We start from the raw sequence: 15,073 nt of genomic DNA, 5'->3' as shown, positions 1-15,073 counted from the left end.
ATCAATCAATCAATCAATCAATCAATCAATCAATCAATCAATCAATCAATCAATCAATATGTATAAAAATATATTACATTTCTTGTTCTGTTTGTGGCCTTTCTTTTTTTCTGGGTATGGTTCAATTTTGTTGTTGTTAACTCAGTTTTTACTGCTGTTATGCCAGTCCTTTGTATTGTAAGGAGAAGCTTCTTTAAATTGTGGAGAGTCCCAAATTTAAGCCCTGTGGGAGTGTACCCCCAACAGGAACAATGGACCTCCTAATGATTCTCTACCTAATCACAAGAGCCAAGGTGTGAAAATGGGTGTATATCACAATCAGCAATCAGGTTTCGGATGAGCTCATTGTGAAACCTAACCCCACCCGATCATGTGATTTCCTGAGGTCAAAAATGGCCCAGCATGTGAGTGGGCGTTAAGGCCTCTGGGAAGGTATCTCAGAACTGGATTATAGATGGCAGACAGTTGGTGTTGTAAGCCACCACCTCTTTTTAAAGATGGTTGTTCACAGTGGACATAGATGGCTTCTTTCACTCCTCTTTCAAACCATCTGTCTTCTCTGTCCAAAATGTGAACACTGGCATCCTCAAAAGAGTGATGCCAGTACGAAAGAGTGATGTACTTCAAAACCCAGCAACATACTCAGACAAAAACGGGTTCACCCCAAAGGCAAAACTCAAAACACAAACTTAACAATGTAGTGTATGCTGTACAGTGTAGTGAGGAATACCCAGACCTCTACATTGGAGAGACCAAACAGACACTTCAAAGCGCATGGAACAACATAGAATGGCCACCTCCACGGGACAAGACTCGGCTGTCCATCTGCATCTAAAGAACAAAGGTCACTCTTTCAAGGATGCCAGTGTTCACATTTTTAAACAGGTGAAAATATATTTATGATCAACAGGAATTAGTGGCGCTGAATCTTTGATTTTATTTATTTTTTTGATATGTTTTACTTGCATCTATTTGAAAGAATTAAATTAAATTAAATTTTATTTTGATAATGACTTTCAAAGTAAAACAGAACGCATAACAGACGCAGACTTGACTAAGGGATACAGCTGACACAGAACAAAGGGAACACAGCAGTAGGGATGACTGTTCACTAAATAGAAGGAGCACAGAATCACAACCTCAGAACTAGAACACAAGAAATGCTAAGCTGGGAATACTAGAGAGAGAAATCAAAAACCAAGAGACTAGGAAAGACGCATCATGAAATCAAAGATAACTGATGCAAACAGAAAAACACAGAGCCCACAGACACAGAACTGTGACATTTGTAAAGCACATGTTGATATAATTGCTCCAATTTTACTCAGGATGGTGAACTGCTCCATTGCATGGTACTCTTTTTCTGATTGTGTGTATGATGCCCATGTTTGTCTTCTTCCTAAGAAGGACAGAGACCCCACCAATTAGTCTATTAATTAAAAAAATCATCTTGTCTTCACGTCTTAATAAATTTGGGGGCACTTTAATTTGACAGGATTAAACTTGGTTTATCCCTGACACATTTGCTTTCTCTAATACCTGTCATCTGTTGAATGTACTGTATGGAACAAACCCACCACATTGAGCTGTTATTTCCTAGACAACATTCTAGGAGTTGACTGAATGTTGGTAAATGGACTGATTCTTATATAGTGCTTTTCTACTCTCCCGGAGTACTCAAAGCGCTCTACACAACATGCCTCATTCACCCATTCGAAGCACTTCTAAACTCAAGTGCAAACTAAACTACATTCACACTCTGATGAACGCATCGGGGGGCAACTTGGGGTTAGTATCTTGCCCAAGGATATTTGACATGCAGACTGGGAAAGCCAAGGTTCGAACCACCAACCTTCCGATCAGTAGCTGATCTGCTCTACCAGCTGAGCCACCACATGTTGGGGTGGGTGTAGTTTTGCTGGTGTGGTGTGGTCAGGTGGGCTGCCCCGTGCTCTGTGGGTCTTGGCAGTGCTGCTGGATGGGCCTAGGGCCCCTGCTCTTGGTTGATTATGGGAAACGGGGGTGCCCACTGGCATCAGCAGGGAAGCTGGGTCCAGGGAGGGGGCAATTTTGATTCCTACTGTACCAGAAAGGAGAGGCAAAAAGGGAAAAAAAAAAAGCAAAAAAACCCCTAATTAATATATCTATATCTGTATCTATAGATAGATAGATGCAATTTCCCTGATATAGCAAAGTATTTTATTCTATTTTCGTATAGTATATTATTCAATTTAATCTTATTCTATTTTATCTTACTCTATTCTATTAACGTTTAATTCTCTTAACTTGTACTGTCCACTTTCTGCCATAACCAAAAAATGTCTCATGTGTGGGACTAATAAAAGTTTAACTTATCTATCTTATATAGTACTTGTGACACAAAAATGCAAAAATCTGAACTCTGACTTTCACATTGACTCAACATGGAGCCATATTTGTACATTTAAAGCAGTTTGAAATGTACATTTCTTAAAATCTGTTTTGAAGAAGCACCTTTAAAGCTGCATTTGATGTTTAGTTTTTCTCTCACTAAGGTGTTGATGATTTATCCTATACAAATATTTAGTAAGCTGTGACCAAAATACAGGTGTTTGGTAGAATTTTGTAGAAGGTGAAAGTAGCTCAATATGTTCTAAAAGTAAAAATCAAAACTACTGTCCAAACTATGTGTGAGTTAAAAAATTTGAAGCCTAACATGCCACCAGACCTCATGCATGTAAACATGACGCTGCAGGTCGGCAATGATAGTCACCAAGGATCTAGACCTGTGAGTTTATTTGCACATCCTGTGCAATTCATGAGCCAGTAGCAATTTAAACAGTGCCTTACGCACTCTTACTGCACTACCAAATATTAACTTTGCGTAAGTAATATAATTTTATGATATGTTTTAAAATATATTTTATTGTCAAATGACAATGTCTTGATTTTATGGTAGCATTTATTGTTTTGGTTGAATTTATATATTTCAAATATTACGAAAAATCTGTTCCCTCCCTGATATTCTCATGAGGGTCTTCTGAATCGCCCTTTGTCTGGTCCCTCACCCAGAACCAGTTTGCCATGGGAGACCCTACCAGGGGGCAAAAGCCCCCGGACAACATAGCCCCTGGGATCCCTGGGACACACAAACCACTCCACCATGACAAGGTAGCGATTCGCGGAGGGGAATTTCAAACATTGTAATGTTTAGACATATAGAACAAAATAAAATTAAATAGATTTTTATTGTTATTGCACATGCACAATAAAATTGTGGGTGTTCCACACCATGCATGGACTAAAGCTATAAATAGTATTGCAGCAAGAATAAATATCAAGCGAGAGGATTATAAACAAATAAGAGGAAAACGCATAATAGAGGATAGGTTGCAAATTGCTTGAAAAGTAGTGCATTGGACTTGGTCTCAGTATAGTCCATGTGTGAGTGGCCTGAGTGATAAGGGTTCCTGAGATCATGGCTTAGATTGGTGGGTGGGTGGACAGGGATGGGGTGTGGGGGGATAGTGTTTGTTGACAGTCCAAAAGTCAGCAGCCGGTATCTTATGGATCCAAAATGCAGATACAGGAGAACGGAGTTGAATTCAAACAAAAGGCGAGACTTTATTAGGGCTGATGACAGGGGGAAAAAATAAAAGCAAGGGCAAAAGAGGAATGACAACTAACCTTGTAAGCTAAACTAGGAAAATTAAAACAAGATAACTATGACAGAACTGTGAAGCTATGAGACAATATGAAAGCTCTGACATTATGAATGCTGTGACGAGCATGGAGGAAAATAGACATCCTGACAAAGATTGATTGACAACACAAAGACTAAATACACATATGAGGTGATCAGAGAAAGTGGAGACACATGAGGAAACAGCTGACTAGAAAGAAACATAATGACATCACAGGGGAGAGTAAAACTAAACACATTGTACAAAGAAACACAAGACATTTCAACAGAAAACAGGAAATATGGAGAGACATAGACATGACACAAACCAGCAGGGAATACTTAACACAGGGGTGATGACATAAAGGGATCTAATAAACAAAGAAGTAAACTAAGTAACCTGGAAGCTACCAAAAGAACTAAACATACACAATCAATATCAAAATACAAGGAAACTCAAAGCACTGGGTCACACGACTCAGGACCATGACACTGGCTCAGGGGAAGAAGTTTATGCGTTTGGAGGTGTGGGACCTGATTGACCTGAGGCGCCGACCAGAGGACAGCGGGTCAAGCAGGCAGGGTGCAAGGGGTCACCTGTGATAGGTCTGATTTTCCTGAGACAGGACGAGCTGGCGATGCCCTTCAGTGGTGGAAAAGTACAGTGAATGTATGAGCGAGGTTCAGTTTCAGGTTATCAATTCTCAACCTCTGCCCTGTACGCTGTCTCATCTTCATCAGAGATGAGCCCAATAGCGGTGATGACATTGGTACACTTAACGATGACATTGGTTGGGTTGGTGTTCAGTCATAGATATATAGGGCATACAGTAGGGGGCTGAGAATGCAGCCCTACAGGGATATATGAGTAAACTAATGAAAATTAGTTAAAGACATACATTGGTCAATTGTGTATGTAATGTGTAAAACACCCCCGATCAAATTGAGACTTTTCTTTCCTCGGTTTAAAGTTCCTTTCTGCTTGTGAATTTGCAGCATTCTCAAAAATGAGAAATGTTAAAGCAAATAAAGGAATCAAATCCTGCTGCTTAATGGCTTTTGAGTAGAACATGAATACATGAGCAAGCTCCCGAGTATTGCAGGATGTTTGTCAATGATCTTATCAAATGTAAAGCAGATGGTAGACAAGTTGGCATAAGCTTTGCTTAAAGCATCTCATGTAGATTTCATATTATGTTAGGTGATACCTGCATGGTCATAGTCACTCATGAGATCTTTACTTCCTTGGCAGGTTTGTAAGAAATTTGACATCCCAGTGTCTCATTTTCCCCTTTTCATTTCTGTTTTTAATAAATTATAATTATTGGATCCTTATGAGACAATAGATTTAGAACAGAGGAGCATTTTGTCAATAAAACTGTTTTATTGCTGCCTCTGTTGTCTTGAAATGAAGATATATTCAAGTGCAAACATACTTGTTCAATCAAGAGGAAGGATGTAATAATAAGTTATATGGGATTTGTGAAGGGTGTTGGACAGCCATACAGCAAATGTTTACCACGACTAGCAATAAATCTTCACGTCTTACACAGGAAGAAGCTGTGAGGAAAAAAAAGTCTGATCTCAATATAAAAGGTAGTCAAGAACCACTCTCTACATTACCCACTCAGGGAACATCAAGTCCACAGTGGCAACAATGAGGGGGAGTTCAGTGGGGTTGTGCTTCCTTGCTTTGATTATAGCCCATGTCACTGAGATCCAAGCCAGATTGGGTAAGACTCAAATAATTTTGGTCTGCTTTATTTAAATAAATGTATCTTCTTCATTGATGCATATGAACACAACATTTATAATACTTCCACCAATATTCATCTTTTATTTACGTGAATGTTTCTCCAGTCCGTAACCATGTGAGCAGCATCTGTAGCACATGGGGCAGGGAGCACTTCAAGACGTTCGATGGTGATGTGTACCAGTTTCCTGGCATGTGTGAATACAACCTGGTCTCCGACTGCCATGACACCTTCCCAGAGTTCTCTGTGCACATGAAGAGGAATGAAAACGATGGAAACCCGACAGTCAGTTATGTGGTGGTCACCATCACCGATTTTGCATTTCACCTCAGCAAGGATGTGGTCACTGTGAACGACCTGCCGTAAGTTAAAAAAAAAAAAAAGCAACTCTGCTAGAATTATGATGACAATGATAATCTTTTATCTCAGATATATAAAACCAATACATACACACATTCCTAATGACATGAATTAACCACTAAATCATCATCAAGTCTGAAATGGAGTAGGAAGAAATATCCACATGCTTATTAATCTCTGATTCATTGATTGATTGATTGATTGACCATGTTCATCATTACGCACACTTCCCCTCAGCACTTGTATACACTCATAAAAAACACAATAAATTAATATAATTAGAGTGAAATAGTTAAATGCAGATAGGAATTTCCCCATGGGGATCAATAACGTATGAATTATTATCATTATTATTATTATTATTATTATCAGTCATCAATTTCATTAATTTCACATTCTTCAAAAGCAGGTTTCAAAAAATTTATTTGAACTGAAAAATGCTTGAACATTGGTGTAGGTCCACTGGAAAACTGTTCCACAATTTTAGTAGACAAATGGAAATGCAAAAAGTTTGAACTGTTGTTAAAGATTTATATTTTATGAGTTCCATGAATTTCAAGATTTGTTGACTCCAAAAATAAAATGTTAGTGTGGTTGCTGAATCCAGCTTCGTTTAATGATTGTAGTTGCTTTTCCTGAAGTTCAGATAATGACTGAATTTAAGCTTTTTATACATTAACCCAGACTTCCAGACAGTACTCTTAAGTATGGCAATGTGAGTGAACAGTTGAAGTTCACAGAGTGATTTATAATGCAAAAGACTTTATTCATTACAGAGATGCTTCTTATATAATGTTAGTTATAGATATAAATGAATTATAATTGTCAAAAAGATATTATCTTTCTTCTCAGTGTCAAACTGCCACACTACGAGGCTGGAGTACAAGTGGAAAGAAATGCAGTCTACATCAAGCTCCAGTCCAAAGTTGGCATCATTGTCATGTGGAACCTTGATGATGCAGTCATGGTAAATCCTTAAAATAGACAGATCCAATAGGACATTATTTTTAACACATTTCTTTTATTAATGACTAACAGCCCAACCTGCAGAAATACTTAGCCATACTTTTATATTTTGGTCTGTGTGGCATTTAAATAAATACATTGTCCTCGAGTTGAATTGCAGAATTACCTGGTTCACTACAACAATAGTTACAGTGGTTACTATTGTCCTTGCATACATGTAAAGTCCTTAAATGTGGCAACTTTGATGCATTCGTTTCATTTTATTTTGTTATTATTATATATATTATATATTATATATATATATATTTTAATATCTTAAACATGTCATGTCTGGTTTCTAAAACTTTTTCTAACCCTTTACTCCATATTTAAGGTGGAAATTGATAATGATTACACTAACCGCACTTGTGGACTTTGTGGAGATTTTAATGGTGTTCCAGTTTACAATGAGTTCCTCCTTGATGGTAAAAGCTGTTCATCATTCATTAATTTTTTAAATCTTCATTATGCTGGCTATTGCGTGTCCCTACTAATGTAATTGTATGCAAAAGGTCGGAAAATCAGCCCCATTGAGTTTGGCAACATACATAAAGTCCATCGTCCAAATGATGATTGTGAGGACCCATATGAAGAGGAAGATGTCTCACAGGAAGCTATGAATGTGCCAGAGTCATGCAAAGAGTTTGTGAGTTTTGTTACCTACTTTAGCCAGGTTTAACGAAAGAGATCTGATGTTTTTTTTGTTTGCATTAAATAATTGTGCATGTGTTTACTGTCGTTTAGCAAAACACCTGTGAAGAGATGCTGCATGCAGAAACCTGGAGCTCCTGTACCAAACTGATTGACCCCGAGCCTTACATTCAGGCCTGTGTGCAGGACATGTGTGGCTGTACCAACCATTCAGATGACTTTTGTGTCTGCAGCACACTCTCTGAGTTCTCTCGACAGTGTTCCCATGCAGGAGGGGAGCCTCCCAACTGGAGGACTTCTGAGTTCTGTGGTAAAGTTTGTTTTTTCTTTCTTTTTCTTTTTGTATTTTATATATTAAGCGGTAGAGAGAGTACCAAAACACTGAAATCACCTGAGCCAAGTATATGGTGAAATTTGGCAAATGTCAGAAGTAAAATAAGTGCACAAAAAAATCTGCTGTTTTTACACTCAAGTGAAAAACTTCAACAAGTTGATGTTTAGACACTTTGCGTAAATTCCCACTTCCTTCACAGCCATACAGTGCCCATTCAACATGGTTTATGAAGAGAGTGGATCCCCTTGTGTGGATACCTGCACGCATCAAGACACAAGCTCATTCTGTGAGGACCACAAAATGGACGGCTGCTTCTGTCCTCCTGGTTAGCGCGCTTGTCAAATAAGTTTCTTTCTACACACCTGTTAAAGCTTCTCTTTTCATGGGATGTTACCTTCAAATGCCAACCTTCCATTTCAGGAACCGTGTTCGATGACATTTCCATGAGGGGGTGTATTGCTCAGTCTGAATGCCAGTGCAAGCATGGAAAAATCTATGAATCTGGTGAAGTTTACAGACAGGAGCGAGAGGAATGGTAATGTTCATAATGCTATCAGAATGTAATTTTTAACAATGTGTCTGCACATTTTGTTTTCTTAATGAATTTGGGTTTTTTTTTCAGCACGTGTTTTGAAGGTAGATGGGCTTGTGAAAGTCTTTCAACACCTTCTACATGTGCAGTTGAAGAAGGTTCACATGTAACCACCTTTGATGGGAAAGACTTCACCTTCCATGGAGACTGTTACTACACCCTGGCAAAGGTGGAAAGAAAGGTAAATGAGCCTTAGTACAGTACAGTCAAAGTTTAGACAATACTGTGTTGGGCACATGTAAGTAAAAATATATTGAATTAGGCTACATTTTTTTTTCTTTTGCTTACGTTATGTGTATTTCAGGATGATGCAAGCCCTACGTTTACCATTCTGGTCAAACTGGTACCATGTGCACACCAAGAGTATGACACCTGTCTGAAGACCATCAAAATCCTGCTGAACAATGACAGACACAATGTGAGTTTAATACCGGGCTCATGCTTTAAATAGATACTGACAGCTGCAACATTTTAATGATCGATTCTGTTTTTATTCAGGTGTTAACATTCACTGCTGATGGCGCAGTAAAGCAGAATATGCAGAGTATCAGTTTGCCGTACTTCTCAGGTTGGTCAGAAAATAAGGAACTTTCGATTTAAGATGTTACTTTCATTTATGCTGAGACGTAAGAACTTAGCCACTGAGCCACTGATACCACAGATTTTTGTGTATCTCTTCATTCACAGGGGATATCAGTATATTCCACGCTTCGTCCTTTCACATCATCCTCCAGACCAGTTTTGGTTTGCAAATTCAGATCCAACATGTGCCTCTCATGCAAGTCTATGTCAGCCTGGAGCAGAGCTACAGAGAAAAGACACGTGGTAAGTTTTACATTAGTCTTAAAGCATTATATCACGAGGGCTAGTATGCATTTATTAAGTAACTATTTATTGCAAGACTTAAAGAATGCTGTCTGTTGAAGATGGTTACATGATTTTGATGTATCTGTGCATTTCGAAACAAACTTTGCCATTTGCAGCTTAAACAAATGAAACACCAGCAGATTATGTTGATTTCAGTGATTCATATGTTTTTTTTTTTTATTAAACACTGCCAGCAACCTTATTACAACCTTTTGGCTAAAAGGTTGTAATAAATGGCCTCGCCCACTCTTAGAGCTACGGCGAGAAATTTAAAAAATAATGAGGGCGCTTGTAATAGACTGTTAGCTTCTTCAGATGAAAAGGAACCAGCTAAGATGGTGTGGGCAGCTAACTGGTATGCCAAAATAAAAAGGCTATCTTGAAGGTTCAGTGAAAAGTAGACACTGAGGTAGCCAAAGAACATAATAGAGAAATTGTGTTTTATGTGACCAGGGATGATCTCAGGATTGTCCCACTCTGAATACCACCCAACTAGCAAGCCATTGAAAATCATTTGGTTTCATATACTTTTTTCTTTAGCATTCTTATTTGCATTTCATGATAATTTCTTCATTAAGAATCTGTAATTTTTAGGTTTATGTGGGAACTACAACATGGTCCTGTCTGATGACATGAACACTCGTCAGGGCATTGTGGAGGGAAGTGCAGCAGCTTTTAGTAACTCCTGGAAGGCTAGCCATATATGCCAAGACAGAGAAGACAGACTCGATGACCCTTGTTCTTTCAGCGTGGAAAATGGTAAACTGGAAAGTGTTTTTGTCCATCAAGTTTATTTCTTATTCCTTATTTTATTGTCCACGTTTATGTTTTTTCTGAACTCCACCTATTTGTTTAGTGGGTTTGGATTAATTAGTAACTATAAATTAGTCATAGGTGTGGATGTGAGTGTGAATGGTTGTCTATCCTCTATGTGTTAGCCCTGTGACACACTGGCAACGTGTCCACGGTGTGTCCAGGGTGTACCCTGCCTCCCACCCACCCCGCGACCCTGACAAGGATAAGTGGAAGAGAATGGATGGATGGATGGATGGAAGGAAGTTTATTTCTTTAATTGCTATCATTTGCTTGAAACTGATTTTCCAGGCACTAATTGCAGCATATATAAACAAGCAAGAAATATAAGCAAGAAATGACATTTTTACTCATCTACTTATAGAAAAGTATGCCAATCACTGGTGCGCCTTGCTACGACAGCCAAATAGCACCTTTGCAGAGTGCCATTCTGTTGTGGATCCTGAGATTTACTACAAGGTACAACACAATCTATCTGTGTTTCTTTAACTAAATACAGTGGGACTGTAATACAATAAAAACGTGTTCACTGTTTTCTACAGCGATGTACTTATGCTAGCTGTAACTGTGAGAAGAGCGAGGACTGCCTGTGTGCTGTCTTCTCCTCCTACACAAGAGCTTGCGCATCAAAGGGAGTGTTCTTGACAGACTGGAGAGAGAATGTGTGCGGTAAGTGTATCTGAAACAGCTCAGTAATCAAGTTTGATGAGCGTGTTCTTTTTTATTAGTTAGTCCAGAACTATGAGGTAATCATTAGCATATTTTCTGTAAAACAGAAAAATACACCAAGAACTGCCCAGCATCTCAGACCTTCTCTTACAAAAATCAGAGATGCCAGCTGACTTGCAGCTCATTGAGCTTAAAGCAGCAGAGCTGCACCTCTGATTTCTTGCCTGTGGATGGCTGTTCCTGCGCTGAGGGTCACTACCTAGATGACAACGGCATCTGTGTCCCAGTGGCAAAGTGTCCCTGTTACCATAATGAAGTCTACGTAAAGTCAGGCAAGTCCATCAGCACCAACAACGAGCGCTGGTGAGTCACTTCAGGATTTCAAATGAAACATCCTAAACTAAGGACTAAACAGGACCGTAATACATGTAGTATGATGGATTTACACAGACTTGGCTTTTTGTGTTGTATCTTTATAATTTTGGTGACTTTTTCTAGCATATGCACCAACGGAGTTCTTCATTGCCATTCTGGGAGAACCCGCATGTCAAGTCAGTTTTTTTTCTTCTTCAATGAGAGAGTTTTTTTTAAGACAATATATAGTATATTAAAGGAATTTGTACTTTTTTCCTACAGTTTCTACAGCTTGTCCTTCTCCAAAAGAATACTTCAACTGCTCCACTGCAAGCGCAGGAGTTGTTGGAGTGCAGTGTGCTCGAACTTGTTTAAATCTGGACAATGATGATTGTGTGAGTTGTTTTTGATGCACCTCCAAATCTGAAAAAACAATATCTAATAAATATTATTATTTTTATTTATTTATTTATTTTTTATCAATGTGGTCTTTCTATCCTCCCAGGATGCCACAGAGTGTGAATCTGGTTGTCGGTGTCCCAGTGGCCTCCTTGATGATGGTAAAGGTTTCTGTGTGAAAGAAAGTGACTGTCCATGCAAACATGATGGCCATCTCTATGTCTCCGGGACACAAATACCTAATCAGTGCAATACCTGGTAGGATCTTATTTTATTTTTTAGTTATTTTCTAATTAATACTTGTAGAGTAATAAACAGTATGTGATATATATGACATGTTTTTCTCACAGTATTCAAATTGTACTGTATTTACTTTTTTTTTTGATACATTTAGTACCTGCCAAAGTGGAAAATGGACATGCTCTGAGAAAAAATGTCCAGGAACTTGCATTATTTATGGAAGTGGTCACTACACCACATTTGATCAGAAAACATATGCATTTCAAGGACAGTGTGGCTATATTGCTGTAAAGGTAAATAATGTATGCCAGAATCATCCAAAGCACAGCTGTCACCTAAATTGACCTTGTCATGTCCTCATCTAAAGTTTCTCATAAAAATAAACTCTGAACAATTAGGAGTAAAGTCAGTTATGCAACTCTAATTTTCTTTGTAAAAAAAAAAGTTACATGCCATTCACACTGTATATTTTGCTTACCAAATACAATTACTTACTTAGAACTCATAGGTGAAATTGCAAGGAGCAAATGCCTTATATTGTAAATAATATCTGGATCAGGGATAAGGAAAATCTTTTTTTCTAAGTGCAAAGATTTGAGACACAGTTAAGAATTACCTACACTGTGTCTCCAAAAGTCATTACATAAAGATTCAAAGGCAGTTAGTCAATATATAACATGTAAGTGCATAATCTTATTCCTGTTATCGTCTACTTTAGCCCCAAAAAACACAAAGTTTAACCCTTTTTTTTCTTTTTTTAAACAGAACAACTGTGGGAATAAAACGGTGCACAACAGCTTTGGAGTTATCACTGAAAATGTACCTTGTGGCTCTACGGGCACCACCTGCTCTAAAAAAGTCAGAATTCAACTGGGGGTAAGATCACTTATAAACAATATCAAAGCTTTCTTATGCCAACAATAGTAAATCTAAGTAAATATATTTTCAGCATTGCAATTGAACCAACAGAAATTTCCTTTCCTTCATTACAGAGAAATGAAATTAAACTATCAAAGGGAAGAGTTGAAGAGGATGATCTGGGACATGGACCTCAGATCGAGTACAAGATAAGGAACGTTGGCTTGTATGTGGTTGTAGAATCTGAGATTGGGATGGCAGTGATGTGGGATCGTAAAACAGCTGTTCGGATCCTGCTTGAACCAACGCACAGCGTGAGTCACAGTAACTGTTACATTAAATTCTTGCATTAAAGTTTTACTATTTTATTGTACCCTTTTTGTCTGACCACATACTTGTGGTTTTCAATACCTCATATTGAAAAAATTAACAGAATCATTTCTAAAAAAGAAAGAAAATTCCTAGGAGCCTAATATATTAATGAAATTATGATAAATGTAAATCACTAAATTATATTTATTAAGATCTCACATTGCTCGATTGACTCTTTTGTTTATTTGCACAGGGAGAGGTGTGTGGCCTGTGTGGTAATTTCGATGGTGATGGACAGAATGACTACACCACTCAGGGTCAGCTGGTGGTGAGCAATCCACTTGAGTTTGCAAACAGCTGGAAAGTGTCTAGCTCTTGTCCAGATGCGGAGGTGAACATTGATCCGTGCGCAGTAACACCCGGTCGACATCAGTGGGCAAAATTGATGTGTAGCATCATAATTGGAGTAACATTTAAAGAATGCCACAAAAAGGTAATGAGAATTTGTAACTTGTTCACATTCACGCAAATCTAAAACAATGCTCTAAAAAAAATCATCATCAAATTTGCACCACTGTTCAGGTTAGCCCTTTTCCATTTTATGAAAACTGCGTAAAAGACTCATGTGCCTGCGACACTGGAGGAGACTGTGAATGTTTCTGCACAGCAGTTGCAGCTTACGCTCAGGCTTGCAATGAGCATGATGTTTGCATTGCATGGAGAACTCCAGAGATCTGTCGTGAGTAACAGTTTGTTTCCCCCCCCACCTTTTCTGACACATGACTTTGTCTTTGAGGCTTTAAATTCTATATATCAATCTGCTCAGTAAACATACCCCATCATTTTTTGTATTTTTTACTTTATTATTATTAATTAATAAACTTAATCTTTTCTGTATCAAGCTACACTCAATAACCAATACGGACCAAAGTGGACACGTGCTTTTGCAAGCTTATAAAGCATCTGAAACTGAATTTTCTCATTTTTACAAACATAGTCAGACCATTTATTAAACAGTGTAAACTGTGTGTATCTTTATAAAATGTATGTATTAAATGTGATAAATAGATTATTTTGTTGCTTTTGAGATTATTAATCTGCCCCCCTCTCCGGACAACACATTTCTAAGTGTTAAATGCAAAAGAAAATGGATGTGGCAAAGTGATTGTTCCAGAGTCGGTGTTTGGTTTGTGTTAGCTTAAAAAAATCCTGTAATATAACATGTTGGGCTCTATTGAAAAGGATATGCAATTGTAGTGGGATCATTCTTAAATACTGAGTGTAGGTCAAACGTGATTAACGATAATCACAACAAAAATAATATGTGGAAAAGTGAAAGGAAACACATTTTGCATCTGTAATAAGTAAAGACTTTTTACTTATGTAATCTAACATCAAATATACTGCAGACAATATTTGCTTTAGTTTATAACACTTGCATATGTAACACATTCACTTCAATTTAAACTCAGTGTATATTATAGTCAGGGTTACTTATTTCCAAAATCAAATAAATAATCTCATTGCAATCTTTTTATTTTAGTGCAATCAGACAGAAATTCCAAAATATTTTCAATAACCTTATTAAATTTTAATGTGAGAGTGGAGTTTGAACTGCATTCACATTATAAATTGAAATTTCATATATTTCAGTCAACATTTTAATCATCTAAGTAAATGGTATAATTTGGATCTTTTTCTCCTAGCTGTCTATTGTGATTACTACAACGACCCATTTATATGCACGTGGCACTATAACCCTTGCCACTCTCCATGCTACAAGACCTGTTTGAATCCAGAAGGTGTATGTTTGAATCCGATACCCACCCTGGAAGGTAGGAGGCTCAGTCGTGTCAGTTTGTATTACCTTGAATCAGATAAATGTGCCATTCAGAAATATTAATTAAGATTATTATGTGATTTCCTTTTATACAGGCTGTTACCCTGTATGCCCAGAAGATAAGCCCATATTTGATGAGAAAAACAAAACATGTGTGGATGTATGTGAGCCAACTACGACAATACCTCCAACTACCACAACCACTCCTACTACAACAACTACGACTACACCTACTACAACTACTCCTCCTACTACAACTACACTTTCACCTCCGACAACCACAAGTACAACTACAGCCACACCTCCTACTACAACAACTACGACTACACCTACTACAACTACTCCTCCTACTACAACTACACCT

The 15,073-nt window shown here is 37.8% G+C and overlaps 1 protein-coding gene across 1 annotated transcript; it reads left to right on the top strand.

Annotated features, from left to right (window-relative positions):
• Positions 1–5,297: 5,297 nt before the first annotated feature.
• On the top strand, positions 5,298–15,046 carry muc2.1 (mucin 2.1; the record flags this gene model as incomplete). The annotated part of the gene is made up of 26 exons (XM_042221985.1): positions 5,298–5,394; positions 5,522–5,777; positions 6,628–6,742; positions 7,115–7,205; positions 7,293–7,426; positions 7,525–7,741; positions 7,965–8,090; positions 8,186–8,300; positions 8,388–8,538; positions 8,662–8,775; positions 8,856–8,925; positions 9,045–9,182; positions 9,819–9,983; positions 10,402–10,496; positions 10,580–10,706; positions 10,814–11,069; positions 11,205–11,257; positions 11,343–11,455; positions 11,566–11,717; positions 11,854–11,992; positions 12,465–12,575; positions 12,692–12,871; positions 13,123–13,362; positions 13,452–13,608; positions 14,576–14,704; positions 14,805–15,046. Coding segments are annotated over exons 1-26 (3,762 nt in total), but the record flags the coding sequence as incomplete, so codon positions are not given.
• Between the last annotated feature and the right edge of the window lie 27 nt (positions 15,047–15,073).

This window comes from Haplochromis burtoni, unplaced genomic scaffold, assembly GCF_018398535.1.
Source record: "Haplochromis burtoni strain Fernald_Lab_line unplaced genomic scaffold, NCSU_Asbu1 Contig_77, whole genome shotgun sequence".
NCBI lineage: Eukaryota > Metazoa > Chordata > Actinopteri > Cichliformes > Cichlidae > Haplochromis > Haplochromis burtoni.
This window is presented reverse-complemented; position numbering and strand designations above follow the sequence as displayed.